This window comes from Cyanistes caeruleus, chromosome 18, assembly GCF_971803275.1.
Source record: "Cyanistes caeruleus chromosome 18, bCyaCae1.hap1.1, whole genome shotgun sequence".
Taxonomy (NCBI): Eukaryota; Metazoa; Chordata; class Aves; order Passeriformes; family Paridae; genus Cyanistes; species Cyanistes caeruleus.
Window position 1 is genome coordinate 3,771,595 of NC_141718.1, and position 14,929 is coordinate 3,786,523.

The following is a 14,929-nucleotide window of genomic DNA, read 5'->3' on the forward strand; positions in this document are numbered from 1 at the left end:
AGGCAAAGCATGTATGGACAGGACAGGGGGAATGGCTTCAAACTAGAAGAGGTTTAGATGGGATATTGGGAAGAAATCCTTCCAGAATTTGGAAGAAACTCTTCCCAGAGAAGCTGTGGGTGCCCCATCCCTGGAAGCGTTCAAGGCCAGATTGGATGGGGCTTGGAGCAATCTGGGATGGTGGAATGGTTTGGGTTATGAGGGACCTTAAATCCCATCCCACCCCTTGCCATGGGCAGGGACACCTTCCACTCTCCCAGATTGCTCCAAGCCCCGTCCAACCTGTCCTGGAATACTCCAGGCTGGATATAATGGCCTGGTTTATACCTCACACACACATAACCACCAGTGGAATCTGGAATTCCACCAGCAGATGGCAACAGGAAACTGGGAAGTGCTCCTGAGAGTGGCTGGTTTGAGAAACTTCCTGAACAGTGATGGATTTGCAAAGTGACCATCCTTGGAGAAAGCCTCTTTGATCAGAAATACCCACTAGCTAAATGTACTGTCCAGTGTGCTCTGATTATTGCCAGGAGAAGGAAAATTAATCAATGAAAAGTGAAGGAATTAGCACAGAGGTGTGTGAGGGGAATATCAGATGGTGAGGTCGTGGCATTGGGAAATGATAAAATGAGGATTAAGCTTTCTCCTCTCTCTTTCCAGAGAGAGGGGACAGTCCTCGATCCAGGGCTGCTGAATGGCCAGAATTCCATCTGGGGAGGAAGTCAGCAGAGGTCATGTGTGTGGGAAGGGATTGTTGGCTTGGCAAAATGTAACTGAGCTATTAATTCACAGTTCTTTCCTGACCTCTGGTACCACGTTTGAAGAAATTTTTCTTGGAGTGGATTTCTCAGTGTGGCATTAGAAGCAAAGTGTTTTCCTTGCAGAATGAAAAGTCTAGCAGGAAAAGCAAATAAATGGAGGATTTTACCTGTGGGACATTGCACTCCTTTTTCCCCCTTTGTTGCTGCCAGTGAGGTCAGCACTAACCCTCATTTTTTTTTTGGGGAATGAAGCCCTCTCCTAGCAGTTTTAGTGCCCTGCTTTTCCACTCCCCTCAGGGAAGCTCCAGCTGTCCCCCGTGGTGGCAGGAGTGGGGAACACACTCCAGGCTGTCCATGGATCCCTGTCTGTGCTGCTCAGGAGCTGCCAGCCCAGATGGTGAATTTAAATTACTTGTCTCCAGGCAGGAGCAAGCCTCTTGTCCCAGGAACCACCAGACAGGAATGCTGACAGTCCTTGAAATGTTTTTCCTTCTGAAAAATGGTTATTTCTGAGCTTAGTGCTGGGATGTTGTGGTGAAGTCGAGGAGGATATTCCAGATTTATGGCTGTGCTGTTCCTGCTCTGAATGGGCTTGTTGGGAGTTGCTGCTGGTGCTGCTGCTGGATCTCTCCTCAGGGATGCTCCAAGCAATAATAATTAACTCTAGGAAGGAAGATGTGGTTTCCACACACTTAATTGCTTCAATTCGTTAACTTGCTGGGAAAGTTTAGCTCTCGGTCGTTTTGCCTGGAATTCCACAGGCAAGGCTTTGGGGGCTGTTTTCTGTCCTTTGTGACAAGCTTGGAACTTTTGCATCTCTTACATTTCTTTTGCTTTGCCTGGCTTTAGGATGAGCCTAATTATCCAAGGTCATTAAGTGAGGGAGTATCAGGCTGAGGCAGGAGTGAGCAAACGTGCCAGTAAATAAAAGCAAGAGTCTAGAGGATGGGAATGACCAGGGGAGAGCTTCCAGAGCCTGAATGTTCCTTTTAGTGGGGCCAGAAATGCTTTGGGGATGAAAACTTGGAGCAGAGCATTGGGATCCTGGTGCCTCCAGCTCCAGGGAGATTTGGGAGTGGGGAGGTTTGCCATGAAACAACGTGGCTGTGAAAATATTGAATTGCTGCTGTCCCTGGGACATTGTGTTCCAGAGATCCCCACTCCGAGCCTTTCCTTCCCTGGCATAATTTATGGATAATCCATTTGTAGTCTCCTAATGACCCTCTTCTCCTTTTTCTCTGGGAGAAGGGGTTGCTGTGAGGATGGACCAGTCCATCCTGCTTTTCTTGAGCCCTCCTGTCTGTGTTTTCCCCTCAGACCTTGCAGCAGCAGGAATGCAAACTCCTCTACAGCCGCAAGGAAGGGCAGCGCCAGGAAAACAAGAACAAAAATAGATACAAAAACATTTTACCCTGTAAGTATCGACCCTGCATTGCCATTTAGTGTTACTCTGCTTTATTTTCCTCATTAATACAGGGTTAATTAAGTACCAATGGGTTCCTTGGCTTCTCTTTAATGATAGTTTCCCCTCTTATCAGGATTATCCCGTGATTTCCAATTTGGGTTCACGTATTTACACTTTGTAGATATTTGTAATATTGTTTTTTTATCTTCAGCTTTCATTTAAAAGCCTCATATCCCTCAACTGTTACTCAACAGGCTGGAGTGCTTAAATTTAAGAGGATTAATTTGGGGGACAGAACTGCAACGTGCAAATCCCAAGGCTTTGCCTTGACTTAGTGTTTGAGTGTCCCTGTGTTCCTGAATTCCCAGGACATGGACATGTTTTGGTCGCTGCCCCTTGTTTAAAGGAAGCAAAGGAGGCAATCTGGAATATTCTAATCACTTAATTTACTAAGTTTGATAGTTAATTAATAGCTGCTTCGTGTTCACAGCTGTAGAATGCAAGTGCTTGACATCCATGTGTGTTTTTGCAGTTGATCACACCAGAGTTGTTCTCCACGATGGTGATCCCAATGAACCCGTTTCAGACTACATCAATGCTAATATTATCATGGTGAGTGTGTTCCCACCTCCTCTTCCCTAAATCCAGGGGAATCTTGTTCAACAAGATTCAACAAATCAACCATTTGTTTAAACTGCTGTTTTTCCCCTCACCCTCTAGCCCGAGTTTGAAACCAAGTGCAACAACTCGAAGCCAAAAAAAAGTTACATTGCCACCCAAGGCTGCCTGCAGAACACGGTGAATGATTTCTGGAGGATGGTGTTCCAGGAGAATTCCCGAGTTATTGTCATGACCACGAAGGAAGTGGAAAGAGGAAAGGTAAAACCAAACTCCAGCTGGCCTTGGGAGGGGTCCTGACGTTTGAGTACAAGTAGGGACTGAACTGGTTGGGATAAATTGATTTATGGCTGGAATGTGGTGTGGCACCAGATTCCTTGGAGCTCTGGAAGGTGCTGAGTGTCCTTTTTTCTGTCCCCAAATGGGAATTTGGGGACAGATCCCTGTCACATCGAGCCTCCATTTCTTAAGGTTTGCCTGCTGAAATTTTAGCTGCTGAATGGGAATCTCTGTGTTTCAAACTTGGGGAAGGAGGCTCTGGGATGGGAGATGTGGCCAAGCAGGAATTCTGGGTGCTTGAAGGGAAAAATTCCCTGCTCCTGGAGGAAAAGTCTTACCATTTATTTTATATCATCAAGCCTCCCTAAAAAAAGCAGAATTATGGGATTTTATTATTACAAGACTGAACACAGAGGTGTTGCTTCTTACCTGGGAACTGCTCTGGCAGGATTTAATGCTCCCAAAGAGGAACTTTCCCTGCAATGGTGTATCCCAAAAATCTCCATTTACCTTTGGAGTACAGGGATCTTGTCTTGCTTCCTGGCCTCTGGCAAACCTGGAGATATTTGAGTTGGTTTCTGGTTTCTAATGTCACAAGGCAGGAAAGAATAGGAATAATTAAACACTGATATCCTGGCAACAGCCACACACAGCTTCCTGGAGATTCTATGGATTTCTCTTTGGAATTTGTTGCTTCTGATCTTTTTTCTGTTTGATAAACACTTTCTGTTCTCCATTTCATTTTAAGTTTTTCTGCTTCTTCCACACACATTATTGTCCACCTTTTTACCTTTTTCCATATTCCCATGATCTGTTTCTGAAGGGAAAGCTGTTGCCTTTTTAAGAGGAACATCACTCGTGGAAAAAAAAAATCCAGTTAAAAGCTGAAGTTTTTCTGTGGGTGACTGATGATTGCAGGGGTTCCTCACCCCCAGGAACTCTGTGTGTGTGGACTGAAGACAAATAACAGAAGATTTTACAGGATTCTCTCCCTAACTGAGAGCATCCACTGGTGCTGTTTGTTGGAGCCATTAGAATGTGTCATGTGGGTTTTTTTTTTTTGAGTCTTTGTGTTGTGGATCTTTTTTCAGTCTTGGTAAAGTTCTGCCACTTCATCACCCTGATAAAGGGACAGGATTTGTGTTTCCTTCCTGAGAATTCACTGAAGGAGGGAGAAGCTCCCCCTTCCCAGTGATAATCTTTGTTTTGGAAGAGGAGAAATAAATCATGAGTTGACTCGAATGCACCTTTCTTCCTTCAAGTTATTTATTCTTTTTTTTTAAGAGCCTCCTGAACGGCCTCTGCTTCTTAAAGAATTGCAAGTACCAGTCCTGACAGCAAATCAAAGCTGTTTTATCTCAGGCCAAGCTGTTTGCAGACCTGCAGGAAGGAGAGAACCCAGAGCTGCCTCTGAGAGCTCATAGCCTGAGGAAGGGAGGAACTGTGGAACATCCCAGCCCTGCATCGAGTCCTGGATGCGCTTTAAAGTGCAGAAGCAGCAAATCCTTAGAAATGAAAAGAGTTTTGGGGTTTTGGAGGCAGTGCAGCAACCCTTCCAGCAGAGTAAAGCTTATTTTAACATCATGTTGCTGTTCAGACTTGCTCTACCAACTGCTCGGGGCTCTGCATTGAGAACTGCAAATTATTTCTGCTGGCACCCCTCAAAATCAGTGTATTTGCTTGAGTTTCAGTGTATTTGCTGCAGTTTCTCCCCTTGTGACAGGGAAAGAAGAGCAAAAATAGCAGGAAAGCATCTTGTTGCCTACATGGGCATGTGTTCAGCCATCTCACTCTGCCTTGGGCTGGCAGGAGGAGCTTCCCTGTGCCGGGTTTTCTTTCCTGAATATTCAGAATAACTGCAAATAAACCCTATTGCTCTGTAGGACTCGGTGCTTGGGCTGTGTTTGCTCTTGCTAGAAGCTGTTCCTACAATAATTCTTGCTCTGATGCTGCATTCCCAGGAGTTGCTCCTTCCTGACCTGTCACAGGAGCCAAATCCAAGTGCTGACAGGTGAATCCATTCCTCAGTGGATGGAATTTATCCCTGGGCAAAGATAATCTCGATGGAGAAGCAGCACACCAAAAACTCTGCATTTTAGAAGCTGCAGACCCATGAACTGCTCCCTTTGCAGGAGCCTGAACCCTCTTTGGTGAAGGAACCAGAGCTGTGTCAGCCCTTCCTGCTGCAAAGCCATGGAAAAACAAGCATCCAAGTTTTATTTCCACTGGAAATGATTTATACCCTTGATCTTTACTTTTTGTAGGGTTTGGGCTGTGGAACAGCCTGGAATTCTGCTGGGAATTCTGTGTTTTGAGACCCGTGGCTGGGGGTGAAAAAAGCAGGATTTTAATCTCCAGGTTTTGAAACTATCCAGGCACAAAAATCCCAAAAGGTGCTAAGAAGAGAGGTAGCCTGTACCTGTCTGAAATGATCCAGTGGTTGTTATGGAGAGGAGAAACTTCTCATTAAAATATTCTTTAACCTCATCAGCTGATTGTCCTCTGTGGACTCTGAAAGCTTCAGGGTTGTGTTAACCAGTTTGCAAAGCAGCCTCTTTTTTTTTTTTTCCCCTGCCTGATTATTCCTTTTTGTTGTTTCTGGGTTTTTTGTTTTGTTTTTTTTTTTTTTGTTTGTTTTTTTGTGGGGTTTTTTTTTGTTTTTGTTTTTTATATATTTTGCAATCTTGCAGAGTAAGTGTGTCAAGTACTGGCCTGATGAATATTCCCTGAAGGAATACGGAGTGATGCGTGTCCGGAATGTGAAGGAGAGTGCAGCACACGATTACACCCTGAGAGAGCTGAAACTTTCCAAAGTTGGCCAGGTGAGTACAAGAGGAACTCTGTCCTTTTTTATTTTTTGTGGATCACCAAAGGAAAAAAAGGCAGGATTAGCCCATTTCTCTGGAATCAATAAAAGCACTCGGAGATGAATAAATGGAGCCTTGTGTTTCTTTGAAGCTCCACGTTTAGTTCCATCCATCTTTCTCTTTGCCCTTGGGATAATTGAAGATTCTCCTACCTAAGCAGCTTTTGGCAGGAGAGGAGCTGCTGCAGAGCTTGCAGGGAATCTGGGAGGAGGGATAATGCTTTTAACTGAGGACACTTCAATCCAGCCAGGCATTTACTCCCTCAGGGAAACGTTTGCATTGTGTGGGTCCAGGGTGTGGAAAATTCACTTAAGGGAAGGGATAAAAAAGGTGAGAAAGCAGCGTGGAAATGGCAGCTTCTGTCAAGGAACAGTTTGGATCAGGGAGGAGAAGCAAATCAGGGGGTTCAGTGACTGATGTTCCCCGGCTGTTCCCTCCTTGTGGGTGCTGTGCTCAGGCTGGATTTGGGATTTGCCCCCTCCCCACGGGACCCAGCCCCATAAGGAGCTGGATTTGAGCTCTGGAGGGTTTTGTTTCCTGCAGGGGAACACGGAGAGGACGGTGTGGCAGTACCACTTCCGGACCTGGCCCGACCACGGCGTTCCCAGCGATCCCGGGGGTGTCCTGGATTTCCTGGAGGAGGTGCACCACAAGCAGGAGAGCATTCCTGATGCAGGACCTGTCGTGGTGCACTGCAGGTGAGGGGGTGGCCTGGGCTCCTCCTGCCACTCCTCCTTTTGGCCCAGGGCGCTGAGACCTTTCAAAAGGACAACTTTTCCCGGGAATTGCTCAGAATTCCCCGTTTTCTCTCTGTACAATGTCACATTCTGGGTGGGTGGTACAGAGTCCCTCCCCTTGGGAAGGGATTTCTGAGTGTGAATCTTTGTATAAATGAAAATTTCTGCTGTTAGATGAAAAGATGGGACCAGTCCTGGCGGAAGCATTTCAAGTGCAGGATCATGGGAATTCTGGCATCTCACCCCACCTGTGAGGGCTCTGTCTTGTAAATGAGATGCTTTTTAGGCAAGGAAATATTAGATCTGACCTTATGGGTTGGTTGTTTTTTTTGTAATTGAGGGATATTTATAAACACCAATTTCTGTCCCTTCCCTGAGGTCTCTGCTCACTTTTGGCTCTGTGGTTTGATTCTGGCTGTAATTTGGAAGCCCCTGGCTGTAATTTGGAAGCCTCCTGTCTCCTAATACCAGACTCTTCCTCCGGCTGGGGTTTTGGTGTGCATTCAGAAAGAGCAAAACAATTAAATTCCCTTTTTTTCCCTCCCTCCTTGCAGCGCTGGGATTGGGCGAACAGGAACTTTCATTGTCATTGACATCCTCATTGACATCATCCGAGAGAAAGGTACCTCCTCCCTCCTGATTTCCCTTCCTGCTCACAGATCCACCCCCTGGGCTCCCCCCTCACCGTGGTTATTCTCCCGTGGATGTCCCCAGGGGTGGACTGTGACATCGATGTCCCCAAGACCATCCAGATGGTGAGGTCCCAGCGCTCAGGGATGGTGCAGACAGAGGCTCAGTACAGGTTCATTTACATGGCAGTGCAGCACTACATCGAGACCCTCCAGCGCAGGATCGAGGAGGAGCAGGTGGGTCCATCCCAAATATCCAACAGGAACGTGGCAGGATTCCAGCAGGGAGCAGCATTCCCGGGGATTCTGGGGGGAATTGTGTTGTGGGAAGGCTGGGTCTGAACCCTCTCCTGTATTTCAGTCCATTGTGCTTAAGAATTAATTCAGCTGTTCGGTGGAATCCTCTCTTTACATTGTTGGGTGGAGTCCTCTCCTTGAATTATTTAAGTGGAATCCTCTCCTTAAATTATCAGGTGGAATTTTCTCCTTAAAACATTGTGTGGAATTTTCTCCCTCAATTGCCAAGTGGAATCCTCTCTTTAAGTGGAATCTTCTCTTTAAATTAAGAGGAATCTTCTCCTTAAATTAAGTGGAATCTTCTCTTTAAATTAAGTGGAATCTTCTCCTTAAATTAAGTGGAATCTTCTCCTTAAATTAAGTGGAATCTTCTCCTTAAATTAAGAGGAATCTTCTCCTTAAATTAAGTGGAATCTTCTCCTTAAATTAAGTGGAATCTTCTCCTTAAATTAAGTGGAATCTTCTCTTTAAATTAAGAGGAATCTTCTCCTTAAATTAAGAGGAATCTTCTTAAATTAAGTGGAATCTTCTCCTTAAATTAAGTGGAATCCTCTCCTTACATTATTGAGTGGAATCCTGCCCTTCAATTACTAAGTGGGATTTTCTCTTTAAAACATCAGTTGGAATCCTCACCTTAATTTGAGTGGAATTCTCTCCTACCCTCCCTGTCCCCAGCCCTGCCCCCAGATCTCAAATTTCCTTCCCATTATCGAATTTCCTGTGGAGGAAGAATCAAAGATAAGGGTCTGTTAATTAAAGCAGAGCCTCGTGATCTTTGTGTTTTAAAGAGATTTGAAAGCTTGTCCCCTGCATTCCTGAAAGGGGAAAAATCAAATGCTGATCACTTCCATTCCAGTTTTGGGAGTTTATTGCTAGGAAATGAATCTATTGGAGTGGAAAATGAAAAGAGTGAGTGTGGTGATCCAACAAAAAGCACTTCCAGGAGCGTGGTGGGATCAGTAATATTTGGGAATAAGTGGTGACAAGCACAAGAGTTTCCCCTCCCTCTTCCTGTTCAGGGAATTCCTTGCACTCCAGTTCTGGGGGGTTTTACAGCAGTTTCCTGGTTTTGTGATAAAGAGCTGATGTTTTCTACGTGTCCTTGCTGCTCCCTGCCCTGACCTCGGAGCAGTTGGGATTTGTACTTTTTGCTTTCTATGCTAATTACTCCAGATTTTCACTCTTTTTAGTGTCTTTTTTCTCCCTTCTGGGGACTTTCCAACATGTACTGAGTTAGTTCTTCTTTATCAGCTGGTTCCTACAAAACATCTTTGTGGTCCATTCCACAAATTCTTCATTCCACGTGTCCACCAATCCATCTTTTCTCTCCCAGACTTTGTTCAGTGAAGCAAATCCAGGTTTGCTCAACAAAACTTTTCCCCAGCTGTGTTCCCACAAACTGCTCAGGACAGCTTTGTTAAATGCTGGCTGAGAGTGATTTAAGAATCACCAGAAGCACCAGAACAAACTGAAAGCTTCAGGAGATCATCTTGGAAAAGCTTCAATCCTAGGAATGTTCTTAATGGGAATTCAGGAGCCAGAACTCCCTGGAGGCTCCTCCAGCCTCTGCTGTGAGGCTGGGTCAGGCTTCAGGACTTGTTGCAGCATTAAAAAAACCCAAATAAACCCACAGCCCCCTCCCCAAACCCCAATTCCCCACAAAACTTTAATTCCTACCTTGTAGGTTTCAGTGTTTTCAGGCATTGTGAATGCCTGGGAAAAGGAAAAATCCATATCCCGGTTCTTTCCCGGCGTAGTTCCCTGGCAGGATCTGGAGCTGGGTGCCAGCACAATTGGCTGCAGCCTGGAGCATATGTGCAGAATCCAAATAACAGCTTGGCTGCTTTTTATATCAAACCTAATGGGCTCAGATATTATTTTATTAGAGCTCCTGCAAACAACGGTGGCGCTCCTTTGGCCCCAGCTCCAAGCTGGAAATAAGGTCAGTGGGAAGCCCACTGGCTGCTCAAGAATGAAATGGGGATTTTTCTGCCAAGGAGATGAGGATTGAGCACATTCAGAGGGGTTGGTGTGTTCAGAGGAGATGGTGGGGATGGGGGAAAATGGGGATTTTCAGGTTTTGTCTCCCCTATAGCTTTAGGTGCGCTCAGCGATGTGTTCACTGCACGCTCTCCTCACAAACCTAAAAACACCCGTGGTTATCTCCTCTTGGAATTGCTGCACTGTCTCCATGATTGGTTGCTGGGATTAACTCCAACCCTGGCTTTTTGTTGTGTGTTTTGCTTCACAGAAGAGCAAGAGGAAAGGTCACGAGTACACAAACATTAAATATTCGTTATCGGACCAGACGAGTGGGGATCAGAGCCCTCTCCCCCCCTGCACCCCAACCCCAACGTGTCCAGAGTAAGTTCAGTCCTGCTCTCAGTTCTGAGCTGTTCTCATCTTCAGAGACCTCAAAGGAGGCTGAGTTATCCCAGAACCTGCCCTCTTGTCCTGGGCTTTCCTCTGAAAATAAATCAAGTAAAATCAGTTGTCCCTGAATTGTGTGGTGCGTTATAATGGAATTTTTGTTTTTATTTTCATCTCAAATGAGATTGGTGGGATTCTAAATCCTGATTTCATTTCAGAATGAGAGAAGATAGTGCTAGAGTATATGAAAATGTGGGGCTGATGCAACAGCAGAAGAGTTTCAGATGAGAAGATGTTGAGAGGCTTCCAGGCCAAGGCAGGTGTGTATGGCCAGAGGAGGGGCTGTGTCCAGAAAATGTACCCAGGAATGCCCAAAATGCTTGGAATTTATCCCCATGGGGTGCCTGAGTTCCAAAAGCTAATTTTAATTTAATTTTAATGACCTCTATGAAAAATCTCACCTTTTACTGCCAAAGCACCCACACAGTTTCTAAGCCAGGGTTGAGACTTTGGGTTGAGTTTAAGCTTTATTGGGTCAAAACTGAGCACTTCATTCCAATTTCTTAATAAGAAATAACTGCTGGGGTTTTTTCCTCAATAATTCTTCTTTTTTTTTTTTCCTTTCCCAGACATGAAAATGGTTTTTAAAAAGGTCAAGAAAGAGATGGAAGAAGCTTCACGTGAGCAGCGAGCTCTGAGGGCTTGGTACCTTTTAATTTACGGTTTTAATCCTTCAGTAGGCAAAACTTCAGAGCATCTAAAGATTGTTTTTATCTCTTCTCTCCAATTTCCAATTGCTCATTTTCCAAATAAAAGGAAATCCTTTCTACAAGGTAGACAATTACTTTGTAGAGTCAGTTTTGAATCCTGCAAACTGTTGGACTGTCATCCATTTTGGTTTTTTTTTTAAAAAAAAAAAATAGTATTTTGGTTTCACAGTATGGCTGTTAGTGGGGTTTTTGTTTTTGGGTTTGTTTTTTTTTTTTGCTTATTTGAGCAGTTGTGGGGTTTTTGGGGGGGAGATGGGTGGGGGGTGGGTGGTGGGAGAGCAATGCCATGGGTAAATCCGTGACATGAAATGTAAAATACTGATGGGAACAATGTGGATTGTTGGAAAGCAGTGGATCACCAGCGTGAATAGAACCAAGTGCATGATCAAATTAGTCCTGATACATTTCAAGCTCAGACTGAGCTTCCTGGGGTGAGCAGTTCTTGAGATGAAGGTGCTTTTTTGTGATAATTGGTGGCTTTGATTCCAATTTTGCTGTGTGGGCTGGATGGGCTGTTTTGGAGGAATTGATGCAAAGTGTCTTTTACATCAAAGAAAGTTTATTTTCCGTGATCTCTGCCCAGAATAGGAATTCCCTGTGTCCTTCAGGAGACTCAGTGACTTGGGGGTGGTTTCTGAGGACACTCTGTGGTCACTTTGTGCTCCATGAAATGAGACCTGCAGAGTTCAGGTATTAATCAAGAAGCTGCAGGATGTTAAAACCAGTGAAACCAGTAACCTGCTGTTAGTATCCCTTTGTGCTGGGGAAGTGGGAGCAGTGGAGGAGCCTCCTGGATTTTTAGGGAAGGAGGGATCCCAGGATTCCTGGTGGGACAGGGAGCAGCGAGGCCACACCGGGGGCACTGTCCCACCCCAAGTGCCTTTGGACCTTCCCGTCCCAGTGCCATGGAAAACCACCTGGAACCATCAGGGAGACAAAGCCTCTTCCAGAGACTCCCCAGGGAAGATCTGGTGAGCTTCCATTTAGTTCCTCCCCCTGGCTCAGTCCTGGATATCCCTTGGAGCCATGGATGGCAGGACCAGGCCTCAGGAGTGGGGCCTGGCGTCTCCCCAGCACCTTGTCCCTGGTTTTGGGGACACTCTGTGACTTCAGTGGTGTTGAGGAATGATTCCCATCCTCACACGGGGTGCCTGACCTTCCTGTGTCACTGGAATGGGCTTATTGGCCTTCCTGGTGGAATTCTGCTGGAGCCTGGAATGTAATTTGTGCAGCTTTGTGAGGGCTGAAGTGGGAGCTTCCACCACCTGGGCCTCAGGGTGCTTTGCAAATTTCCAATATTTGAGCAGTTTGCTTGAGCTGAATGAAGGTGCTTCATTAATGTTAAGCAGAATTTTCTTCCTTGGCCTCTTGGTTTTGTTTTCTTTTTGTCCTTTGGGGCTTTGGGATTTGATTTTTTGGAACTCCTGTCAGCAGCACACCATAAATGTGTTTGACTGTCACAGCCTTACGCTCTAGCCCTGAATCCTTGTGCCCTTCTTAGACAGGAATAGATGATGGAGGAGAGAGAAATGTGGTGATTTGGTGGTGAGGTTGCTGTTCTCCATCCCCTGCCAGCCTGTCCCTATTCCCAGCTCCTTCCTGCTCAACAGGGATCACTTGAAAGTTGTTGAGATTTGCATGGAGTAATTAAATATTTGCCTCAAACTCTGTGCAGAGTCAAATTCTGCACTTCAGAGGTGTTGGAGCAAGGTGGGGACACACCCAGCTGGGGTTTGGAGCTGCTCTGCTCCAAACTGGGAAGTCAGGGAGGGGGGAAAAGTCAGGAGAAAGGAGGGAAGGATCCTGAGGGAATCCCAGCTCTGCACTCAGATCATGTGAAGTGTCTTAAAAGCTGGACCTGTGTAAGCAGCAATCAGCCCCTGGCCAGCACAACGTTGCCTCCTGACCTCGTTCAGAACCTGCCCCTGCAGGGTTTGATTTGGAATTGTTGCTTTTTTGGAATTCTTGCTGCAGAGTGTGTGTGAATGAATCCTGGGGAGCACATGGTGGGGGAATGTCAGTGAGGGGGGGAGCAAGAGCTGAAAGATTGTGACTGAAGGGATAAATTCTCCTTTCTGAGCCCTGGTGGGCACCAAAGGGGAGCCCCTGCACCCTAAAATCTGTCACCAGAGACAGGGGGGCTTCTTAAAGCATTTCCTGCATTAATTCCAGCGAATCACTTTGTGGTTGTGACAGGTGAAGCAACAAAGAGAAACATCCTTTGGTTGAGGGGAGATCAGGGAATGTGGCATCCAGGAACCCCCAGTTTTAGGGAATTCAGCTGGGAACAGGGATGGGGAAGGGACCCCAGGGTTTTCTTGGAGAAGCCTTTGTCCCACAAGGGATAATTCACCCCAACTCCCAATGCCTGATGCCAGTGTGAATTTGCTGCAGACTTCATTTACTGAATGTTTTAGAGAAATACACTTTAATTTCAGCTAACTCCTGTTAGGCCTGATTGGTTCTATTAATCCTGACCAAACTTGCCTTTTTTTTCTCCTGAAAGATGTTTTTGAGACACGATTAACCAGGACACAGCTAACAAAGTTACCCAACCTGTTCCCTTTTTCCATTGTTGGGCTGAGGAAATTCGCAGCTGGGACTAAGATTTGTTGTCAGGGTTTGGTTTTCTACCCATAACTCCATTATTGCAAATTAATTGTTCATTTCTCCCTTTTCAATAGTGAAAGGTAATGAATAATTTTGTTTATTTATGACATTACTGTGATTTTTTTTTTTTATTGCAGTACTAAAGACTAATGAAAAAGGATCTTATTAGGTGGAATAGGCCTTGCATTTATTTTTTTTTTTTTTCCTGCAATGTATGAAGTATTGTACCAGAGTATTAAATGAAATGTAATATTTTATTGCAAAATTTCTATCCTTTAAAAGGAATACATTTAGGATGTCATCAATTTGATGTGAATCATGTAAATGTTGAGAAATGAGCTGTTTATTCTACATCTGGTGTTTCAAAAAGATTTCACCTCTTGCCTTTTGCCCACAGTCTGTAGCCCATTTACAGCTGTCAAAATGTGACATTAAATAATAGTTCCTGTATAGAAATAGTGGTGGTTGTCCATTGTTTTCTGGGTTGGTATTTATGGGGTTTAATTCAGTTGCAGTGGGTTTGTTGTTTTGGGTTTTTTTTGGTTGTTTTTTTTTTTTTATTGATGCCAAGCTGTGTTTTCAGGAATGAACCATGTCTGTAAACAGCAGAAATTCCATTAAAAAAAAAAAAAAAAAGGAAAAAAGGGAAAGAAGAAATTCAAAATAGGAAAAAAAAAAAAAAAAGAAAAAGAAATAAAAATCATTTTCTTACCACGGTTTGTTGGTTCCTGTGTTCTCCAGCTGCAGGCACCAAGGATGGGATGTTGGGAACAAATTCCTCCCAGGGAGGGACTGGGACAGAATTCTCATAGGAGCTGTGTCTGACCCATCCCTGGAAGAGCCCAAGGACAGGTTGGACAGGGCTGGGAGCGCTGGAACAGTGCCAGGGGCTGGAGCTGGATGATCCTTGAAGATCCAACCCAAAACCATTCCAAGATTCTGTGAGGAAGGAAGGAGGGAAGGAAGGATGGACAATCCTGTTCTTTCTCTCTCCACATCCTGCTCTCCTGGGATGAGGGAGAGGAGCTGTTGTTCCCTCTCCTGCTGCTCCTTCATTCCAGCTTCCAACCCTTTCCTCTGTTTGTTTTTGGGGCTCTGCTGTTTCCGAGGTCCAGCCCAGTGCAGGGACTCCAAGGGGGGATCGGAGCTGGATTCTATCCCAGGCTCCTCCTGCCACACTTCCAAAGCTCTCAGCATTCCTGACTCCCTCAAACTTGGAGAGCCAGGCTCTTCCCAAGATGTCACTTTCCCTGGGCCAGAGCAGAGGAGCAAATGCCTGCCCTGAGGTTTTCCATCTCTTAGCTCCACCAACACTGGTTTTTCTGCTTTTCCCTTCTCAAATCCATTGGGAATGTTCCCACTCGGGATATCCTTGGTGGTGTTGATCCCAGAACTCAGCCTGCATGAAGGGGTTTGAGTTCCAGGGAGATCCCACCGAGTGCTGCCTCTCCCCCATCCCGCTTTCGGGGCGATAAAAACGGAACCGGAACTTTCCAGGGAATAAATCAGCTCAGCCTGAGCAGCGCTGGCTGAACAGCAGTGGAATCTGGAGTAAAACAAGCTTTAATCTCACGGCAAAGGCA

At 45.4% G+C, this 14,929-nt stretch overlaps 1 protein-coding gene across 8 annotated transcripts in view; it reads left to right on the forward strand.

Moving 5' to 3' along the window:
- The window catches only part of PTPN11 (protein tyrosine phosphatase non-receptor type 11), a 39,558-nt gene extending 25,756 nt beyond the window's left edge, over positions 1-13,802 (forward strand). For all 8 annotated transcript variants that reach the window (XM_086855868.1, XM_086855869.1, XM_086855872.1 and 5 more), the window contains 10 exons: positions 2,082-2,178; positions 2,702-2,781; positions 2,890-3,048; positions 5,757-5,888; positions 6,477-6,631; positions 7,225-7,292; positions 7,385-7,536; positions 9,848-9,960; positions 10,185-10,286; positions 10,596-13,802. In XM_086855868.1, coding sequence (XP_086711994.1) covers positions 2,082-2,178; positions 2,702-2,781; positions 2,890-3,048; positions 5,757-5,888; positions 6,477-6,631; positions 7,225-7,292; positions 7,385-7,536; positions 9,848-9,960; positions 10,185-10,254 — 1,026 coding nt within the window. In that variant the 3' untranslated portion in view covers positions 10,255-10,286; positions 10,596-13,802. The remainder of the gene's footprint in view (positions 1-2,081; positions 2,179-2,701; positions 2,782-2,889; positions 3,049-5,756; positions 5,889-6,476; positions 6,632-7,224; positions 7,293-7,384; positions 7,537-9,847; positions 9,961-10,184; positions 10,287-10,595) is intronic.
- The last annotated feature ends 1,127 nt before the right edge of the window (positions 13,803-14,929 follow it).